General features: G+C 43.8%; 1 protein-coding gene across 2 annotated transcripts in view; it reads right to left on the bottom strand.

The window, feature by feature from the left end:
* Positions 1–21,481, bottom strand: part of LOC125398724 (protein NDRG3-like) — a 32,372-nt gene extending 10,891 nt beyond the window's left edge. Inside the window, exons 1-7 of one of the 2 annotated variants that reach the window (XM_087911066.1) lie at positions 21,312–21,481; positions 18,094–18,199; positions 16,266–16,386; positions 14,234–14,296; positions 12,302–12,362; positions 11,238–11,324; positions 7,822–7,878 (exon numbers count right to left, since the gene is read on the bottom strand). In XM_087911066.1, coding sequence (XP_087767192.1) covers positions 7,822–7,878; positions 11,238–11,324; positions 12,302–12,362; positions 14,234–14,296; positions 16,266–16,386; positions 18,094–18,199; positions 21,312–21,377 — 561 coding nt within the window. In that variant the 5' untranslated portion in view covers positions 21,378–21,481. The remainder of the gene's footprint in view (positions 1–7,821; positions 7,879–11,237; positions 11,325–12,301; positions 12,363–14,233; positions 14,297–16,265; positions 16,387–18,093; positions 18,200–21,311) is intronic. The other variant, XM_087911067.1, reaches the window with a different exon arrangement.
* Positions 21,482–22,502: the final 1,021 nt, after the last annotated feature.

The raw sequence follows: 22,502 nt of genomic DNA, 5'->3' as shown, positions 1-22,502 counted from the left end.
GGTCTTTGAAGTGTTGAAGATTATCTTTCTGAAATACATTTTTCTATATATAGAAAACCTAACTAACATGACTAAAAGTTTGATTATTATAGATAACTTCTATTAAACTATACTTCTTAATTATATATTAAATTTTAAATGAACTGTCTAAACATAATACCCTAAACAAGAGTAGAAATACATACACAGTGTAACAAAATTAATCTTAAATTTGTATCAATAGACCAATATCCATACCAATGCAAAATATTTATCTCTATATTATATCCCCCTTATTAATTTTTTCAAGAAATTGACTGTGACCATTAGTCATTTATAATCAATCCTTTTAAAATGAAAATAAATATCTAAAAACAATCTTTTTGGGAATTTGGGTGTAGTTTTCTCAAAACTGCTTCCTGTTGTTTGTTGGGAGAAGTATTTTTAGGGTTCACAGGGACCTTTTGGGGGGGGGGTCTTGTTCCATCAAACAACATTAACCTGGAAGGAATTCACAGGTTCTCATTTTCTGTGGAAACAAAAGCAGAACCTCTTTTCCAAAGCAACCTATCCTTAGACTCAAATTTTGAAGTCAAGATACTTTTATGTTGGTTTAACTTAGCTGCCCCCAGAATCAAATGTCTCTCTGCAGTCAAAAAATTAAAAAAAAAACAATAATATATATAATCCAGGCTCTATGTGCATATTCCATCTTAAATGCTTATTTTTTTACTCTATTACTTTTTAGTATTTTATTATCTTTACTCCTTTAGTCTATGACTGTCTTTTTATAACTGTCTATACTCCTTTTCCTCTCTCTCCAAGCCAATGCACATTTTTTAAACAAACTATGACTTGTTTAGAGGTCTTTTATGTCTGAGTCTGTCCTATTGTGTATCTGAAATCTTTTTCTGACCAGGAGCATTTTTTTGGTTTTGTTTTGTTTTTTGAGACGGGGTTTCTCTGTGTAACAGTACTAGCTGTCCTGAAACTAGTACTCTCGTAGACCAGGCTGGCCTTGAACTCACAGAGATCCTCCTGACTCTGTCTCCCGAGTGCTGGGATTAAAGGCTTACACCACCACTGAGCAGCATTCAGGAACATTTTTTTTTTAATGGTAAATGGTGCAGTTGCTGTGGCCCTGAATGCTGGCTCCGCTTCTTTCAGTCTTTCACTATGGCGGAGGTACATTTACAGCCAGCTCTGCAAGCCGTGTTCACTGCTCCGGCTCCAGGAACACAGCGGGTCTGTGTCGCCGCCTTTAAGCAACTTGCCTGCTATATGCTGCTCACAAACTCCATTTTAGTGCTCCATAGCAGGACCTCCAGAGAGAGCCAGAGCAGTTTGTGTAGCCAGCACGAACTAGGAAGCCCTTACTTAAAGGAACCACGTATCTGTTCACCACCAGCAAACAGAGTCTGGAAAAAAAGGCAATTACCAAGAAGCTGCGCTTGGCTCCCATTTTTGTGGGTCTAGAAGCACCTCTTTTTTTCTTAAGCGTTTCTAGGTCTTATGTGGATCCATGCCCCAGATGGTGGGCACCATTATGTAAGCGGTGACTGCTCGTTCGTTTCCCAGCTGCCCAGACCCAAATAAACACACAAAAACTATATTAATTAAAACACTGGTTGGCCAATGGCTTAGGCGTATTCCTACCTACCTCTTCTATCTTAATCTGTGTATTGCCACGAGGCTATGGCTTATGGGAAAGGTTCCAGGGCCTTTCTCCTTTGGTAGCTACAAGTTGTCTCCTTGACTCTGCCTACTTTCTCTAAATATCTCTGTTTGGATTTCCCACCTGGCTGTAGTCTGCTAAGCCATTGGCTGAAACAACTTTATTCATCAACTAATAAAAGCAATACACACACATGCACACATTCATGCATGTACACGTGCACACACACATGCATGCACACACACAAGCACACACTCGCGCACACACACATACATGTGTAAACATGCACACACATATACATGCACACACACACACACATACATACACACATGAATAACAAGAAATGATTACTATGACAGACTATAGTACAAATAATAGTAATTAGTGTGAAATGACCAGCCAGTTTCCCTAGAGAGGAACTTGAACAGCAGAATTCGAGATAGAAAACGAACAAATGCTACTCTGAGACAAGTAGAGATTGCTGTAAAGGGCAAAACACAAGTATCTCTGAATTCTTCACATACGACCCGATAAAGCTTTCAATAGCTTTCTCATTAAACACCACATTTAACGCAGGCCAGAGTATTTACAGACCTGGAGTGCCTGTGCCTGGATCTACTCAGAATGGGTGGGGTCTGAGAAGCCACACAAACATCAAAGGCAAGGGGAAGCTGCCACTAAAGATAAACTAAATTACTCCATTTCCAGCTTAGTGACCCTTAATTGACTTAGATAGCACTGATTTGTGAAAGTCACACAGCTTGGCAATAAATCATTACGCCCACCCTAGCTTTGCTGCAGATGACACCTCTGATGTGTGGATTATGATAACAGTTGCCTAGGTAACAGCAGAAGTTTGAAGGTTGCTTTCACTGAAAATGCTGACCCTTCATTTGAGCCTGTAACTATCTGATGAGCGATGTAAACAGGACAAGAGGCTTGGAGCTGTGTTTCTCCCTTGTTGTTCTGACACGTAGCTCTGCATGGAGACATATTGGTCAGCTGGGAAATGTTTTGCAGAAATGTTACCTTGGAGACGGCATTTTCCTCTGCCCTGTACATGGGCTCCCTCAGCATCTGTCACAGCTCAAACCCTTCAACCCCACATATATGGCCCAAGCTAACTACAAGGCCAGGATGTTTGTGCAAGACAATCATGTCATCAGCAGGAGAGACTCAGCAGTTCTGGGGTAAGTCATTGACTGAAAACATTAAGACCAGGATGCTCCTAAACAAGGAAGGCATCTTTTGAAATGGTACCCATCACAAGAAGAACACAGCCAACATTTAGCTCACCCCCAGAAGACCAAGGGCTTGCTGCTGCCTTTGTTCAGTGATCTCCACTGTGATCACTACCATCTCTCTTGTTTCAGCCATCTGCAGCCAATTCCTAATAAAGTCTTACCTGTCACGGTCCTAATATATGGCTTTGGTCCCCTTTCTCCGGTCTCTAGGCTTTCAGAGTCTACCATACAGCATTATTGGTACATGAAGGACAAACAGGGACCTAGTCACTAATGTAAATATTTAAGGCAAGACTTAATTATAGAAATTCCCCTCCCTCTACCAATACCAATAAAAAACACAAACTGTACTCTTATACACATGCTGCTAACATATACTTTTCTACTTCCACTTAGGCCTGGTGGTTCATCCCTTTAATCCTAGAATTTGGGAAGCAGACACAGGTGGATCTCTGTGGATTCAAGGCCAGCCTGGTCTATAGAGTGAGTTTCAGGAAAGCCAGGACTACACTGAGAAACCCTGTCTCAAAAAAACAAAAACAAAAATAAAAAACAAAAACAAAACAAAGCAAAAGAACAAACAAAAACCACCACCAACAACAAAACCACTGAAATCACTTTTTGTTGTTACTTGAGGCAGGGTCTCATATAGCCCAGGCTGACCTTCACTGAACTCTTTCATCCTTTGCCTCTACCTCCTGAGAGTTCCAGCTACAGACAAGATTGCCATAGCCAGCTAATGGAGTGCTGAGGTTGAACCCATAGCCTCATGTAAGCTAAAGACTCTACCTACTGAGCTATATCCCCAGCCCACAGTTACTTTTTATTTTAATGATTTTAGTGTGTGTGTGTGTGTGTGTGTGTGTGTGTGTGTGTGTAGGGACATGCGCCATAGCATGAGTGGGGAAGTCAGAGGATAATTCTGGAGACTTAGTTCTCTCCTTCCATCTTACAGAGGGCCCAGGAATTGAACTCTGCTCATCAGGATTGAGTGGCAAGCATCTTTACCTGCTGAGTCATCCTGCTCGCCCATGATCAGTGTCTTTTATTTGGCTAATTCGGTAGATAAAAATTTGGGGAGGGTGTCACTGGTTCTGCTGTGTGTACATGTGTGTGTGTGTGCATGTGTGTGTGTGCATGTGTGTGCACTCATGCATATGCTTCTCACCATGCTTGTTAGAAGATAGTGTTCTGGAGTCTGGTCTTTCTTTCACCGTGTGGGTCCCCAGGACCAAACTCAAGTCCTCAGGTTTGGTAGCAATCACCTTTATCCACTGAATCATCCCGACAGCCCAGCTATATTTTTCTTATTAGTAAAAATGAGTATTATTTATGTTTTTTATATAAGATTAAGTTAGTCTAGGCTGACATGGAACTTACTATGTAGTTGGGGCTGGTCTTGAACATCAGATACTTTTTGTCTCTACCTCCCAAGTGCTGGGATTACAGGCCTGCATCCCCATCCTGGTCATAAACCATGTTTAAGATTGATTATTTAAACCCAAATAAACTTAACCAAGACTATTCTTAAAAACTTGTTTGCTACTAAAATTTAGCCAAAAAGTGCTTTAAATATATTTGTTTTATTTTTTACATATGAGTGTTTGCATGTGTATTAGTGCACCATGTACATGTGGTGCACAAGTTAACCAGAAGAGTGCACTGGATCCCCCGAAACTGGTGGCATAGTTGTGAGCTGCCATGTGGGTACTGGGAGCTCTGCAAAAGCAGCATGTACTGTTAACTGCTGAGCTAACTCTCCAGCTCAAGGTGTTGTGTTATTTACACTGTCTTCCCTTGCTAAGTGAGATCTGACTCTGGGTACACTCCTACCAACTCTGATAGCACAGGAGCACCACCGATGACCTCAGAGAAAATCTTTGTTTAGAGACAAGGAGGAACTTTGACCTACATTCACTGATGAAAGCAGTGGAGATGAAGGACCAGAGTTCTCATACATATTACCTATGTGTCCACTAGGTGAAGCAGTCTCTCCACCCTTGACTCCTGCCAGTATTCTGGTGGCTTTTCTGTCTTAGGTATAGGTATGCCCTTGAGGTGTGAATCTATTTAGTCTTATCAATAAAAACCTGAATTAAATATTAGGGTGAAAGCTGAAAGATCAGAAGAGCAGAGTAGCCAGTAGAGATTTCTAACCATTACAGAATATCAGACCGAATGGGAGAGATCCTGTCTTTAACAGCCTTATATATTCCTATCTCCACCTCCCTAGTGCTGGGATCAAAGGCATGAGATTCCAGGTGCTGGGATCAAAGGTGTGAGCCACCAACTAAGGGCTCTGTTTCTCTCTCTCTCTCTCTCTCTCTCTCTCTCTCTCTCTCTCTCTCTCAAAAATATTTATTTATTATGTATACAATATTCTGTCTGCGTGTATGCCTGTAGGCCAGAAGAGGGCACCAGACCTCATTATAGATGGTTGTGAGCCACCATGTCATTGCTGGAAATTGAACTTGGGATGTCTGGAAGAACAGGCAGTGCTCTTAACCGCTGAGCCATCTCTTCAGCCCCTCTGTTTCTCTTTTAGACTGGTTCAATCCTGAGTAACCCAGGGTCGCCTCGAACTCCTAATCTTCCTGCTTCTTCCTCCCAAATGCTGGGATTAAAGGTGTGTGCCACCACTGCCCAGCCGCTATGGTTAACTAGTGGTTAGTTCTGTCCTCTGATCTCTAGGCAAGCTTTATTGGTCAGAACACAAACAAAATATCATACAACATGCAGCACTGTCTCTCTTCCTCATCTCCTTTTATTTTTTTCTTAAATACTTACCTGCTTCAGGTAATTGATACAATCCATGTATCAGTCTAGTGGCAAATGACCCACCCAATGGCACAGAGTCTCAAGTCCGTCAGGAATGAAGCATGAGTAAGAGAAAGGGAATTTTACCTGGGCGATGGTGGTGCATGCCTTTAATTCCAGCACTTGGGAGGTAGAGGTAGAGAGCTCTATGAGTTTGAGGCCAGCCTGGTCTACAGAGTGAGTTCCAGAACAGCCAAGGCTACGTAGAGAAACCCTGTCTTGGAAAAACAGAAACAACAACAAAAAAGGGGAGGGGGCTAATGAGGCTCTATGAATTTGGATTCCTGGAGGAAACACCATGCTGAAAATGAAAACAGCCATCCCAATATCCCTGCACCAGGAGAAGGCTACCCCCACTTCTAGGGACAGGCTTCAGGGAAATCCACATTTGCACATTCTTTGGTTTTCGTTTCGTCTTTTCTTTAGGTCTGGGCACCTCCATGGCAAGGTGGACACAGATTGAGGATTTCTCTCTCCCTGCTTTTGGTCAAAACTAAAAACGAACTAAATTTTCCTTATGAGAATCTATATGTCATACACACATAATGTTGTTTTCTCTTAATACAGGCAAATAAATATTCAGGTCAAGGGCCCTGGTGACAAATGGATAATGTCTACAGCTCATAATTAACTAGTGGGAAGTAGCTTATTCGGAAAGACACCTATGCTAACCTCTGACCGTCACACATATGCACACATATGTACACATGCACCCACATGTATACATACAACATGTATATGTATCACACACACACAAATACACAAAGAAAGGAAGGATATAGAGGTGACAAAGCTTTGGAGGTGACCTTGGATTCAAAGGTCAACTCCAGGGAAAACAAGGGGTAGAAATGATGTAGTACATGTGGACTCATGTATGAATTTCTCAAAAAACTAAAGTTAAAATTAAAACACTATTGTCAACTTCAGGATGGGTAACAGTAAATCTGGGCTTCAGTTTCTCTACTACATGATTAGGCTACCAAACCCAGGAAAAGTACCTGAGTTTGGATAGCTGAAGCAATAGTTATTTGTTTTGTTCCTTAGTGACAGGGTCTCTATGTAGCCCTGGCTATACTGAAACTCAGTTTATAAACCAGGCTCTGAATCCTGGAACTCATAGCGATCCCCCTGCCTCTGACTCCCAAGTGCTGGGATTAAAGGTGTGTGCCACCATGTCCAGATTTTCTTTTAATTTTATTGAAAATTCTTATTTTGTGTTTGGCTATCTTTGCCTGTACATACATCTGCGCACCACATGCTCGCAGTGTCTGCAGAGACCAGAAGAGGGCGTCTAATACCATAAGACTGAAGGTTACAGACAGTATACAGAGCTGGGATTTGAACCTGGGACCTCAGGAAGAACAGCCAGATGCTGTTGCTGAGCCATCACTCCATCCACCTAAAGCAGTTTATAGCGTATGTAACAAATACATAATCAGTAAGTAATAACAGCGTGATCTATCCTAACCTTGCACTTTCCTTGAGGCATATTCAGAATATTAAGTACTCTAGACTGGCTAGCCTGTCCCTCACTGTAACTGTTCCTCCACACCCCAGTCGCCTCACAGCTCCTGACCTCATTGCTCAGTTTCTCATCACTCACTTTTCCCTTTGAAAATAGGACTGCAGGCAAATCCCCACCAACAATTATCCACAGCACAGTTCTCCCCTGCTGCAGATTTCAGTGTCTGCCAGTCCGTGAGGACTGAATGAGATCATCTCTAAGCTCCTCTCACAAGAACATTTCAGCATTCTTTGTTTTTTCCTTCTAAAACCTGTATTTCTGTGAGGCCTTCTCTGAACCTCCCGGTGGCTCTAAAGATGTCTGGTGAGCACTGGTGTTGTCAAACACACAGATGGCATTCTGCTCACAGGGGACAGGTGGGGGTGCTGTTTTCTGTCACTCTCCAGTGCCAAGATCCATGAGCTAGGAGAAGCCTCCCTGCAGGCCTGGCCTTGGCAAGGCCACATGTCCTTCTAACTGCATGGGACATGTTATCTGCCAGGATCCAGGAGATTGCAAGGTACCCCTTTCTTTCCTAAAACACAGCAAAGCTTTGCACACAAGCCAGTAAACCCAGCTCTTCCGGTGGCACAGGTGCTTACCTGCCCAAAGTGATGAGCCAAAATGATGTCCACGATGTTGGTCGTCAAGCCTGAGAGCTAGAAGGGAAAAGCTGTGTTAGGAGAATGAGCACATGTGAGCAGTCACAGGCTGTCCCCTAAGGGAGGGCACTTTACACACAGTATCTTCTAAATCAAACAAAAACACAGACCAGTATCATTTCAAAGAAATGTGGGGGTGAGGGGATACAAGGACAAACTAAGTATTCTTTCCATGGTACGAGCACAGCTTGCTTTAAAATAGGGCTGGAAGGAACAATGGCCATTCCTTCAAAAACAGTGAGACCTGAGACCCGTGGCAATCTGCCGCTTCATCCCTGCCCCTCTTTCTGTATCTACAATGGGTTGATGGCAGTAGAGATCGACTTACAACCCAGACCAAGACATGCAAGAGACAAAGGAAAGTCTCCTTCCAGTTTTAGCCATCTTTATTTCAGGCAGTGGGAGGAATAGCTATATTTACAGCTCACATTCTGAACATTTTTCTCCCAATTCTTCCCATTTCAAAATGATGCATCTCACATCTAATAAACGCAGCAATCTGTAAATCTGGAGACAGTCTATTTTCAGAAACATCTCCAGCTCAACGATCTTGCCAATTCCCCTTTAAGCTTTCTTCCTGGGCTTTGGATGGAATTCCTACTGAGGACTTGGATTGTAGGTGACATACTGTGTTGGAGGTGGGGGTGTAGAAGAGGAGGTAAGGAGAGACAGGGACATAGGTGAAAGGTTAAGGAAGCAAGATGGCCTGACATCACCCCGTGGGCTGTCAGTGAGCCACAGGCTACAGATGAAAGAGGAGGAGGATTAATTACCCAGCTGGCTTCATGTGTTGCACTGTTCAGAATGCTGAGACCCAAAGTGTTCTATGGATGTCACTAGGTTGTTACACATCTAAGTGTGAGGGTCGTATACTAGACAGCATCAGACCGAGAGAGAATTCCAAAGCGTGTACACACACACACACACACACACACACACACACACACACACACACACACAGAGAGAGAGAGAGAGAGACCAAATTGGGTATCCTGTCTCTATAAATCCTCAGATTGAATGCCTTGAGCTCCCATCTCTTCCTCCCTTGTATTCCTTTCTGCCCAGCCATATCCCTTTCTGTTTCTACCTCTCTAGTATTAAAGATTAATTTCTGGGATTAAAAGCATGAGCCACCACAGTCTGACTCTGTTTCTCTTTGAGACTGGATCAATCTAGTGTAGCCCAGGATAGCCATAAACTCACAGAGATCCACCTGCATCTGCCTCCCAAGTGCTGGGATTGAAGGTGTGCACTACCACTGTCTGGCATTAGGTGAAAACTATCTGTCTGTGTAACTATCTATCAACAGGGTCTCTCTGTTTAGCCCTGGCTGCCCTGATGAGGTTCACTTACTTCAAGGGTTAATTCTGTTTGCCAGCCTAACTGTACTAAGGTATACCTAGGAAGCCAAGCTTGGCGCTGATGCCTGTGATTCTAGCACTCCAGAGGTAGGAGGATTGCTGCAATTTCAAGGCCACACTGTTTTGCCTGACAGTTCCAGGTGATCCAGGGCCATGTACTGAGGCCCTGTTTCAAAACAAAACAAGAAGCACAAATACTTAAGGTAAGAGTAATGAGAAATGGTCAGGCAAGGACACTTCCTGCCAAGCCTGAGAAACTGAGTTCAATCCCTGGACCCCACGTGGTGGAAGGAGAGAACCAATTTGTGCAAGTTATTTTGTTACCTCAAAAGGTGCATCAAGGCACATATGCACCCCTACTTGTATACACACATAACACACAACAACAAAATCATTTTCCTAGTATTTGTGCCAGGATCTGGCTCGGTGGATCAAAGTGTTAGCTGCTTAAGCCTGATGACCTGAGTTAACCCCTTGCGCCCAGGGAACCCCCGGAAAAGCCAGATGGCCTGCAGTAAGCAGCACAGCAGCACAAAGGAGAGACAAGCAAGGAGGAAGATACACCTGACACCCTAAAGTTGTCTTCTGACCTCCATACACACACGCCTGTTGTTTTAGGGCTGGGGCATGATAGCGCAGACCTGTAATGCCAGAATTTGGGAGCTCAAGGGCATCCTCAGCTACAATAGGGAGTTCAAAGCCAGCCTAGGATATATGATGCCCTCGCTCAAAACCAAGCAACATGGAATGGGTAAGCAGATGCATGCCTACAATCCCAGCACTTGGGAGTTGAGGTAGGAGTGCCACCAGTCTGATGATAGCCTGGGCTACAGAGCAAGATCCTGTCTAAAATTACCAAAAGCAAGCAAAGATCCCATTCAATAAGAATAAATGCATTAAACTACAAGCAGTGAAAAGAGAAACGCTGAGGTATCACCAAGGCACATCTTTCGGTATGTATCTGATGGCTTGCCCAAACAACTGGATCCTGGGGTTCTGACCTGGTGAACGGATTAGTTTCTTGGACTCCTAATGCCCTGGTATTATTAGAAGGCAGGACAGTGTAAAGAGAGAAACTAGGCCACCGGGGTGGATAGGGTGGTGGGTAGAGAGGGGGCGGGGAGTGCACCTATAGACTGTGTCTTGTGCTGCTTCCTGTCTGCACTGCCTCTTCTTGCAAGCCCCTATGTCAACTGCCACGTTCTGCCACCCCCTCTTGGCCACAACAGATGCAAATGTCTGATACTATGGGTCAAAAAAGATTTTGCTTCTGTTGTTCTCTTGGGTAATTAGGTTCCAGGTCTAAAACTACCAAAACTAATCCAAGAAATACGTGTATCTAGCAAAGGACTTATATGCAGAACATTTTTTTTAAAAGAAGAGATACATGGTGATGGGTAAAAGATATTTCTAACAGTGTACTCACGAAAGGCTGGGGCTGGAAGATGGCTAAGCAGTTAAGAGAACCGGCTGCTCTTCCAGAGGACCTATCTTCAGTTCCCAGCACCCACACGTCAGCTCACACCTGCCTGTAACTCCAGATCTAGGGGACCCAACACCCCTTTTGGCCTCTGGGAACTGCACACACATGGCGCACAGATACACATACAGACAAAACACCCACACATATAAAATAAAAACAAGTACAACTTTATAAAAAGTTAAAAAGCCAAGCTATTTTTATGAAGGAACAAGAGAGGTCTAGTTTAGTGGCCTGGGTCTGACACCCAAGCTGCTTAGACTGAAGGGTCACAAGATCATGGCTAGCCTGAGCAATGTAGTGAGATCCTGTCTCAAGGTAAAGAGTAAGTGAGAGCTGGGGTGTAAGTTCAGCGATAAAACGGTACCCTACCTAGTATGCATGAGCCCATGTGCTTAATCTCTGGTACCCACCAACAGGTGGGAGAGGAAGAAGGGGGATATGGGGGAGAGGAGAAGAAGGGGGAACGAGGACAAGGAGAAGCAGAAAATGGACAGTGTCATTTAAGGACTTACTTTGGAAGCTGCCCAGTCAATCCAGCCTTTAGCACACGGGTCAATGTTAATGAGCACAAGACCTTCTACCAGCTCTGGATGATTGAGCTGAGAGAGAGACAGAGACAACTGTGTGAGACGCCCACTCCCCACTCTTTAAAGCAGCGGCCATGCTCAGCAGGTCTGTGCTAGGCCTCACTCCTGGTGTCTGGAAGGAAGACTGCAGAGATGCTCTGGAGCCCTTACAGACAATTCCTCTTGACATCTGACCCAGCACCTGGAAACCAGCTCTCAGGATGCTATCAAGACATCTTCCCTTCACGGGTGCTGAGGGAAGACAAGGTTTTTGTGGCTACAGCAGAGGAGAGCATGCTGCAGTTGTTTGACTCACAGGGGGACTTCCTTATGGTTGACTGTGCTAAAGCACTCGGCATAGGCGCTTCTGTGGGCTGCTGTGGGACAACATGGGCTCCTGAATTGTTTTCCTGAAGCCATCTGAATAGGCAATGCCCCCCCAAACTCCCTCCCCTATGGCCCAGGAGGGATCACAACAGGAGTCCTCCCCTATGGCCCAAGAGGGATCACAACAGGAGTCCTCCCCTATGGCCCAGGAGGGATCACAACAGGAGTCCTCCCCTATGGCCCAGGAGGGATCACAACAGGAGTCCTCCCCTATAGCCCAGGAGGGATCACAACAGGAGTCCTCCCCTATAGCCCAGGAGGGATCACAACAGGAGTCCTCCCCTATAGCCCAGGAGGGATCACAACAAGAGTCCTCCCCTATGGCCCAGGAAGAATCACATCAGAAGTCCTCCCCTATGGCTCAGGAGGGATCACAACAGGAGTCCTTCTACAGAGTTGGGAGGAAACTGTAGTCCCGCTGTTTTGTCAGTTCATGTTTTCTCAAGTTCACTTTTCATGGCTTTAACAATCCCCCCAGAAGCCGTATCTGGGTCTCTTTACAATGTTCTGACCTCATTTGTGGATTTTCAGACACACACACACACACACACACACAGGCTGGAGCAGCAGCTGGGACCCACACACTGCCTCAGGGAGTTGAGACGAATCCTTCCTGTACTTACTGCAAATCTGCTGAGGATGTAGGCTCCTGCTCCAACTCCAATACCAATGATGCCCTTCAGACTGTGAAGAGGACACATCAACACTGACTGAGTCAACTACCATTGGAAAGAATACAAGCTGCGTGTACATGCAGGGTCTCACACAGTTTCTTAGACAAGATTCTTCAGCTTTTCAAACTTCAGTGTCTTACCAATATCAATAAGGGTAACACCACCTTCTTTCAAATTTGCTTTTAAAGGTCAATAAAATATGCTGTGGAGGTGATGGTACATCCCTTTAATCTCAGTCCTTGGGAGGCAGACGCAGGCAGATCTTTGTTGAGTTCCAGGCCAGCCTGGTCTACATAGTGAGTTCCTGGACGACCAGGGCTACAAGAGAGTCTCTGTCTCAAAAACTGTATATATATATATGCCTCAAACCTGGAATTCATTTTCACTATCACCTCAAAATTCATCAGTAAATCTTGTCAAAACTACCCAGAAATATTTCCATTAGTTATTACCCACTTTACATTTTTATAATTTTAACTTTTTTTAAAAATAAGCTTTTATTTATTTTTAAAGACGATTGCATTTAAGTGAACACACTTGTGTCTGTGTGTGGGTTAGGTGCAGGGTGAGTGCAGGTACCTGCAGAGTCCAAAAGAGACAATGAATCTCCTGGAGCTGGAGCTAGAGGAGTTGTCAGTCACCCAACAGAGGCACTGGGAACCCAGGTTCTCTGCAGGAGCAGGAATCTCAGCTGCAGAGCCCTCTCTTCAGCCCTCACAATGCATTTTAATCCATCCCTAAACAGAATCAAGTACCAGGCTAATCTTATCTTTTCCTAAACTACTATGGATGTTTAACTGGTCTCCATGCATTTTGCTTTTACTCCTCTACAAATAACAAGAATAGGAATAATTCTTGTTTTAAAGTTAAATAGTTTTACCGACATATAAATCCCTATGTATCACTAACTATGTATCATTCTAGGATTAAGATCCATTGATCTTTCTTTATTACAATAAGGACATTTGATGTGGGATTCCCCTCTGCATGCTGTGAATACGATGGGATAATGAATGAGGCTTCTTTGACCTATGACAGGGCAGAATTGAGTAAGGTGGAAATTTCAAGCAGATAGAGGAGGAAAGAAGGCAGAGACAGGGAGACGCCATGGAGACACCATGTAGCCACTAGAGGAAAAAGACATCCGCATGCCGGTACCAGTAAATCTCAAGCCCCGTGGTAAAATATAAAATAATAGAAATGGGTTAATTTAAAATGTAAGCATTAGTTACTAAGAAGTTTAAGCTATTGGCCAAACAGTATTGCAATTAATACAGTTTCTGTGTGATTATTTCAGGTCTGGCGGCCGGGAATGAACGAGAAGTCTCCCCCAACAGATATTGTCAACTTTTCTCTGATATTTCAGACTTATGGAATCTGGTCTGTGCTTCTCAGGTTGTTCAACATGCCTTTCTTCCACTTTCTTTTGCCCTAGGTCTCTTTCCTAGCCTGTACGGAAGGTACAGGTATATAATGCCTATACCCAGGAAGACATTTTCTAGCTAGCTTCATTTCTGAGGAGCCTGCTCTTTTATCTATCATAATATTCACATACTTCATTGTACTGATATTGCTTAGTGCTAAAGATCAATCTCAGAGCACAATACTTGCTAACATGTGCTCTGTTACTGAGACACACCCCTACCCTACTTTGCCTAAGGCGTCTACTATGATTGGTTGTCACCTACACCCACCTCCCAACTAAGTGCAATGAACATAATGACTCTTCTGTTCGTGAACCACTAGTTCAGGGATATAAACTAGAGTCAAAACAAAACAATAAATCTCAATGAAAAGACACCTGTTTATTGGGAGTGAAACCCTGGGTTTCCTTTGCAGCAAAGAGAGGGGAGAAAGTAGAAGACTATGGAACCTACTCACCTTAAGTGTGTAAGTACAGGAGGCAGCATTTCAGCCAGCTCATCCATGGTGGGGTACTGATACCTGAAACCGAGAAGGACACCTTCTGAATTAGAAAACATCCACAGTTCCCAGTCACTAGGAAACCTTAACCAGTCCAGGAGTCCTGGAGAAACACAAGTTTTTTCTTTTCTTTTAACCAAAGACTCAAAGGGTGTGGTGTAGTGCCTGGAAACAACCGTGGCCTGATCCATGATCCTCCATGACGGCCACGTGAGGAGGGAAGGAAAAGGAGCCACACTCCTTATAGCAGAGGAAGCTATAGGAAGAGAACTGGCGAGATGGCCTACTATGTGCTATTTCCAAACCCTTAACATTCGTTTCCAGGCTCAGGAATGTCCAGCAGCAAGAGACAACTCAGGAAGTAGCTTGCAGTCTGCCAATCTTATTTAGGTAGTTAACTGTAACAGGAAATATCACTTCCCTGGCCTATGCACTGTTATAGAACTTTGGTTCCTCAGAATATCCTCATTTATTTTACTTAGGCCAGTGGTTCTCAACCTCCCGAATGCTGCAACACTTTAATACAGTTCCTCATGTTTGGTGATCTCAACCATAAAATAATTTTTCTTTAATTTTTTTGTTTTGTTTTGTTTTGGTTTGGTTTTTGGAAACTGGGTTTTGCTGTGTAACAGCCCTAGCTATCCTGAAACTAGCTCTTGTAGACCGGGCTGGCCACAAATTCACAGAGAACCCCTTGTCTCTGCTTCCCAAGTACTGGGATTAAAGGCATGTGTCACCACCAACTGACCATAAAAGTAATTTTATTGCTAATTCATAACTTTAATTTTGCTGTTGTTATGAATCATAATGCAAGTATCTGATATGCAGGGTATCAGATATGCGACCCCTTGAAAGGGTCATTTGACTACAAAGGGGTCATGATCCATAGGTTAAGAGCCACTAACTTAAGTATAAGATATGTTTATTTTATGAACTGCTTATTTATGATATGAACTGATTTTAAAATCACCAGCCAAGCCCGGGAGCAGCCCCAGAGGAGGAAGAGTAAGGAGAGAGTCACAGAGAGGACAGCATCAGTGAAAGACAGGATATTTTAAAATGACATTGATTGTGTGTGAGGTGTGTGCGTGTGTGTGCCTGTTAAATAATCGCCCGTGTTTGGTGACCTCTGCTCCACAGTCAACAGGAGCTCAGTCTGCTTCTGCTGAACATGGTGAGGAATGGAGCACTCTCACACCACCTGTGCACAAATTAGGAAAAAAAAATCTTGATATCTTGATAGCTATCACCTGGGCGAATAACAACTCCTATCTGAGAGACACAAGAGCTAGATTCTGTAACAAGACTTCTTGGGTTCGAATCCCAGCTCAGCTAATTATTTGTACAGTGACACAGATCCTATAGGTTGTCGGGATCAAGTGAGCTAACAAACATGAGCATTTAACGGTTTCTGGAAAGCCTGGGTTCTATGCAGGTGCAGACTCTCCCTTGGGAATCTGTGATGCCGACATACAGAGCAAGTTTAGCATGATGTTGAGTGCCAAGGTCAGTCAGATGGTACCCTTGCCTGTCAAGATGGCTTCAGAATAAATGGTTCCCCAGGTATCCAAAATCCATCTCTAGGTGGGAATTCCACTGGGAATGAACTCCCAGGGCAGGGTCAGAGGAGTCTGGGCTCAGCCTATGTGTCTGGCACTTCAGGAAGAGACACAGGAGTGACGACAAGTGTACAAGAAAAAAGTCGAGACAGAGCAGAGTCTGTGAGAAGTGGGAGCTCCAGACACATTCTGCCTGTGACTGCAGGTACAGAGGTCCCGGCCATGCAGTGGCAATCCTGGGTATGTGAAAACACACAGCAGCCCTCAACACACTCACACACAGGCTACTGAGACCAGGGGCAGAAAGCCAGGCAAGCAGCACCACTTGTAAGTGTGATACCATCACAGGAGGGAAACACACCAAAAGCCCCTACCATCCACCCATTTGTTCCCTGGCCTCAAGCCTCCAGAAGTCTTCCCTGTGGCCTTACCCTGTTGGGAAGGAGGGGGCCCCTTCTTGCTGGCCCGGGGCATCCACGTGACAGACAGCAAAGTGCTGGGTGATCTCCTGCATATCCTCGAAGTTGAAGAAGGTGTTGAAACAGGATTTATCTATGAGACAAGAACACCCATGGATCACGAGATCGCCAACTCTCCCCAGTTTTCCTCTGCTCAGCAATGCTGAGCCCCTGCTCTCCCCCTCCCTTTTCAGCAACAGTCCACTTAAGTGAGGAGTCTGCACACAACCTCACTCAAGCTGCTGAAGGAAGACTCCACAGGAGGCATCTCTGTGCCCGGAGAGCAACTGGTTCTCAACTCTACACTGTGGAACAAACACCTTGTGGATGTTTGCTGGGTTTCCTGGTGGAGAACAAAATAATCTCCTACCCACAATGCTGTCTTTCATGCACCTGACTCTGGCTAGAAGACATTCTCAGCTGCTGATCACCACATAGGGCTTTGTCAGAACTACTATGTGCATGGAGGAGATGCTGTTTACTTCTTTCCTCTTAGCGTAGGGCCTTCCTCACTTCTCACGCTAAATCTCAACCCTGGGCCATTAACTCCACACAGGCTACCTCTAGAAGTTGGAACAACAGGAAAGACACATGTTATCAGTCAGGCCCCATGACTAGAGCCTAATTTTCTGCTATTAGCTCAGTAGCTACTTCTGAAATGCTTAGTAGTGGATTTGGCATGGATTTCAACCTTGGAAATATTTGTAGATATGTAATGAGACATCTTAGGGACTGGCCTAAAGATTAGCACGAAATAAAATAGACTTAGTTTTACATATACCTAATACACATCACCTGAAGTAATTTTAAACTAATTGCTGTTTTTAGATGTGGGGACTGACCATGTACATGCACACACATTACGCATGTGTAGTGCTGTTGGCTCTTCATTGGGTCTAGGTGTTCTCTGTCAACACTCAGTTTCAAATTTATAGCATTTTTGATTCCGAGTTATTGGATTAGGGATGTTCAACCTATACCAGGTAGAAAAGTCTGTAGGAAGAATACCTTTACTACTGAATTCAAAACCCTTAGCTCTGGGATTTTCTAACCTCGGGCATGAATTAAAAAAATCAGATTTCAGTGCTGGGCATGATGGTGTACACCTTTAATTTCAGGAGAAGCAGGCAGATCTTTGTGAATCTGGTCTACATAGTGTTCTGCTCTACATAGTGAGCTCTAGGACAGCCAGGGCTATGGAGAAAGACCCTGTCTCAATCTCTCAATCTCTCTCTCTCTCTCTCCACACACACACACACACACACACACACACACACACATATATATACCCACACCTGACCTCAGTTCTAATTTCTTATTCAGTTTATCAGATAATCTATTCTTCTGAAGACATGACACAAATGTAAAATGTAATTTCAGTTCCCCCAACATATTTGACCCTGTTCGTACTCTCAGAATGTTAACCTGCCATTAACAAAAAAGGTGTGTGTGTGATGAGACAGGGGAGGGATGTGTCTGTCTTACTAGAATGCTATTGTTGTGTTCTTTAATATAAAGATTATACATGCTAAAGCGGTAATCTGATGGGGGCTGAAGAGATGGTCAGTAGTTAGGAGCACTTATTGCTCTTACAGAGAACCTAGGTTCAATTTCGGCACTCATAAGATGGTTCACAATCACCTGTAACTCCAGTTCCGGAGGATCCAACAGCCTGTTCTGATCTCCACAGGTACTTCATGCATGTGGTGCACATAGATACACACAGGCAAACACTCATACACATGAAATACAAATAAATGTTTTTTATTTAAAAAAGAGAAAGTGCAAAACCAATACATACGGTTAAGCCCGATGTCATGGTATGTCAGGATAACCGGTCTATTTCCCTGCAGTGAGCCCTTTATGGTGACATGGACCATACCATGAAGTGTTTCTATGTCATGTTCCTATAACAAGACAATGTAAGGTCTTAGAAAGGCTTCAAGAACCATTAGCCCACCAGAGAGATGCTGTTATACATAGTCTTTCTACTTTCTAATCTAATCTAGGTTAACAAGAAAGGAACAGATACACAGAAAAAGACTCACTTTTCATGTGAAAGGCTCACTTATGAGTCCAGGAAATATCTGTTGAGAATAAATTTGCAATTTGGCTGTGGGAAAGAGATCAGCAAGTTGGATTAGGAGCCAGGAAAGACCTGGGAGTGCAGAGTTAAGGAAAGAGAAACATCAAATTCTTTCTGGGAAAAAACACACACACACACACAAAACCAGAGGTTTGAAAGCCTAAAAACAGGGCTGGAGAGATGGCTCAGCAGTTAAGAGCACTGACTACTCTTCCAAAGGTCCTGAGTTCAATTCCCGGCAACCACATGGTGGCTCACAACCATCTGTAATGAGGTCTGGTGCCCTCTTCTGGCCTGTAGACATACACACAGACAGAATATTGTATACATAATAAATAAATAAATATTAAAAAAAATACAGTTCTTAATGTTGTGGTGACCCCCAACCATAAAATTATAAAAAAAAAAAAAGAAAGAAAGCCTAAAAACACACGTCTGGCTGCAGATTCCTTCAGTAGTGTGAGAATACATTATTAGAATCCACCTGCTGCTGGTGCAGTGTCCTCCTCTCGCAGATGCTGGCAGGTACCTTAAAGGGACACTCTGAGTCCTTAGCTAACAGACATAGGTACCATAAGGGGACATTGTGAGTCCTTAGCAAACAGATATTCCAGTGTCAGGGTTTCACACCTGGGAAGTGAGTTAATATCAAAGGAGGCATGGGTACCCCACTCCCTTCCATGCTTCTTGGCTGGGAATCAGAGAACCTACCTGAAGGCTCTTGCTGTGACCCCCCCTCAAAAGAGTGTAGACCCCTCTTCTGCCACATGAACTATGATTTCTCTCTCTAGAGATCGCCCCTTCCACCATACTGTTGCCTAATGATCTGTCCAAGGCATCAATAACTCTTCTGATAAACTCCCTATTTATCAGTAATATGTCTCAGTGACCTTTTTACATTTTAGATGGGGTCTCAGTAGGTACCCCTAGTACCCACTATGTAGACCAGGCTAGCTTGAAATCCTCAGAGATCCACCTGCCTCTGTCTCCTGAGTGATTTCTGGAATTAAAGGCATGAATCACCATAACTGGCCCAAGGAGTTATTTATTTTGTGTGTGTATGTGAATTCCTGCATGGTGTATGTGTTCTATATGTGTGCCTGGCGTCCCAGGGGCCAAAAGAAAGCACTGGATCCCCGGGAAGAGAAGTTACAGGAAGTTGTGAGCTGTCATATGGGCCATGGGAGCCAAACCCTGCTCCTCTGCAAGTGCAGCAAGTGTTCTTAACCACTGAGTCATCTCTCCAACCCTCAGTATCCTCGAGTCCCACACCCTATCCAAAACATATCAGGTAGACTCCAAAAGGTGAATGTTGATGTCCCAAACATGTGGAAGCCAAGCAAGCCAGTGTAGCCATACTGATATTTGACAAAGATCAAGACAAAATTATACTACAGAACTATAAAACAGCATGGTGCTGGCACAAAAACAGATAGATAGATCAATGCAAGAAAACAGAAGACCCAGAAATAAACATAGGCAACTACAGCTACATGACTTTGACAAAGGTACACAAATATTGGAGTGCTGGGGAACTTGAATAGCCACATGAAGAAAATGAAGGTAGACTCGCTCTCATTCTCTGCATTGAGCAGTTCAAATTAGATCAAGGCCTTACTGTACGACTGCAAACTGAAATGTTTGCTAGGGCAAACACTTCAAGCTAAGACATAAGCAAGGACTTTCTAAAGGGACTCGAACAGCCCAGGAAATAATAACTTTCTGTGGGATTACCCTCTGTATGCTGTGAATAGCATTGGTTAATAAAGAAACTGTCTTGGTCTGATAGGGGAGAGTAGAGCTAGGCGGGGAAAACTAAACTGAATGCTGGGAGAAAGGCAGAGTCAGGGGAAAGCCATGTAGCCCCACCAGAGACAGATGTAGGAACCTTGCTGGTAAGCCACTGCCACGTGGCGATACACAGATTAATAGAAATGGGTTAAATTAATATGTAAGCGTTAGCCAATAAGAAGCTAGAGCTAATGGACCAAGAAGTGATTTAATTAATACAGTTTCAGTATGATTATTTAAGGAGTCTGGGCAGCTGGGAAACGAACAAGCAGCTCTCCTACAACAATAATTGATAAATAAGATTACATCAAATGAAAAGCTCTGGACAGCAAAGAAAGCAATCAGCAGAACCAAGAGATGGTGCACAGTGTTTGAGAAAAACTTTAATCACTATATACTTGGTAGTAAATACATAAAGAACCCAAAAATTTAAACTTGGGGGTCATCAAGACGGTGGAGGCACTTGCTACCAATCCTGATGCCTTGAGTTCCATTCCCAGAAACCAGAGTAGTGGGAGAGAACTGATTCCCCAAATGGTCTAATCTCTCCACTGCACCATGGTGTATAGGCTATCCCTCACAAACAGATAGATAAATGTAAAAATAATAACTTCTTAAAACATCAAAGTTAGTGTTTTGTATAAAAATTATAAAATCAGTAAAGAAGCATGTGACTTGGACAGATAACAAAAGAAGTGTGGTTGGTCAGGTGGCTGAGTACTTGCTGCTCAAGCTGGAAACGCAAGTCTGATCCCAAGTAGAGGAGGAGCGGTTCCCCAAAACTGTCTCAGACCCCCACATGTGCCCTGAGGCATGTGCACAACCTTCCCCTCCACGTCATACACACCATAAGAATACATAAAAAAAAAAGAAGAAGAAACACGTTTTTAGCTACCAGGGAAATGTAAATAAAAGCTACATTGAGATTTCAACTCCCCTCAGTCACAGAGCTGTTATCAAGGTGAAGGAAATGTGGCTACATACAGTCACAAGGAGAAGCATGTCATTTGGGGGAAAATGAGTGTTGTCCTATTTTGGCCTATTGCATTGTGTTGTCCACATCTTAGGGTTCACTTTCCTTTGGAAGAGTGTGACTGCAAACTGTCTGGGAGAAACAGCATGAGGAGAGGGAAGTCACTCACCTCCACCGGGATCTGTACATATATCTGTTGTAAACTAGTATATGGACAGCTTGGATGAGACTCCATGTGGGGAAGAGGTGCAGGGACCCGGGCTGTGGAGCTGATTCAATGGTCAGAGCACTTCAGCATGTGAGCTGCCTTTCTGTTGTAGTCAACCCTCATCTGTCTTACTGGCTCTTTCTTTAGTGACTTCCACTCTAGCATTCTAGAATGTGACCCACAATGGCTGCCTGTGCTCAAATGACAGAGTTCAAGATGGCTTCTTACAGGCTCTGAGTCTGTCTCTGAGGTTGTATACTTTATGAACACGCTACACTCCAGGTTTATGAAACAACCCCAGCTCATAAGGGTCGCTGACATCTCTATCCTGATTGCCTTGCCCCATCAACCAATGATTCATCTTAATCAGAGAGCCTCTTAATTTGAGCTAAACTGGGCAGTGGTGGCACACACCTTTAATCTCAGCACTCGCGAGGCAGAAGCAGGTGGATCTCTGTGAGTTTGAAGTGAGCCTGGTCTACAAGAGTTTTCCAGGACAGTCTCCAAAGCTACAGAGAAATTCTGTCTCAAAAACAAAACAAAACAAAACAAAACAAAACAAAACAAAACAAAACATCCAATTTGAGCTAGAGCCAGGCTCGGTGGTGCATGCCTTTACCCCCAGCACTCAGGAGGCAGAGGCAGGTGGATCTCTGTGAGTTCAAGACCAACCTGGTCTACAGGGCAAGTTCCAGGGCAACCAGGGCTATTACACAGAGAAATTCTGTCTGGAAAAAACAAAGCAATTCGAGCTAGGATGGTACTAGTTTGGGTAATCACCAACTCTGGCCTCTTTCTCATGTCCTCTCCCTTTAGCTGGATGAATTGTCACAGTATCACTGATACTGTTTTGCATATTTTTAAATCATGATCACTTCTTCCTGTCACCATTTCTCCTCCATTCTAGCAACATTTTTGCTATTACGAAATTTTATTGTTTCTAGTTGTCAGACTAGAGTATGAGTTGTAAGTGTTACAGCTCTGGAGGGCAAGGTATCCCAACAGAAGTGTTACAGCTCTGTTCCAGTCAGGGACGGTTTCCCCAGCAAAGTTTTACAATCCTGGTTCCAGGAAAGGTTTCGCTAATGCAAGTGTAACAACTCTGCTCCAGCTGGGTTGTCACAGTTCTGCTCAGCTCTGCTCTGGAGAAAT

The sequence above is a fragment of the Myodes glareolus genome, chromosome 10 (genome assembly GCF_982192425.1).
Source record: "Myodes glareolus chromosome 10, mMyoGla1.1, whole genome shotgun sequence".
Lineage (NCBI taxonomy): Eukaryota > Metazoa > Chordata > Mammalia > Rodentia > Cricetidae > Myodes > Myodes glareolus.
This window is presented reverse-complemented; position numbering and strand designations above follow the sequence as displayed.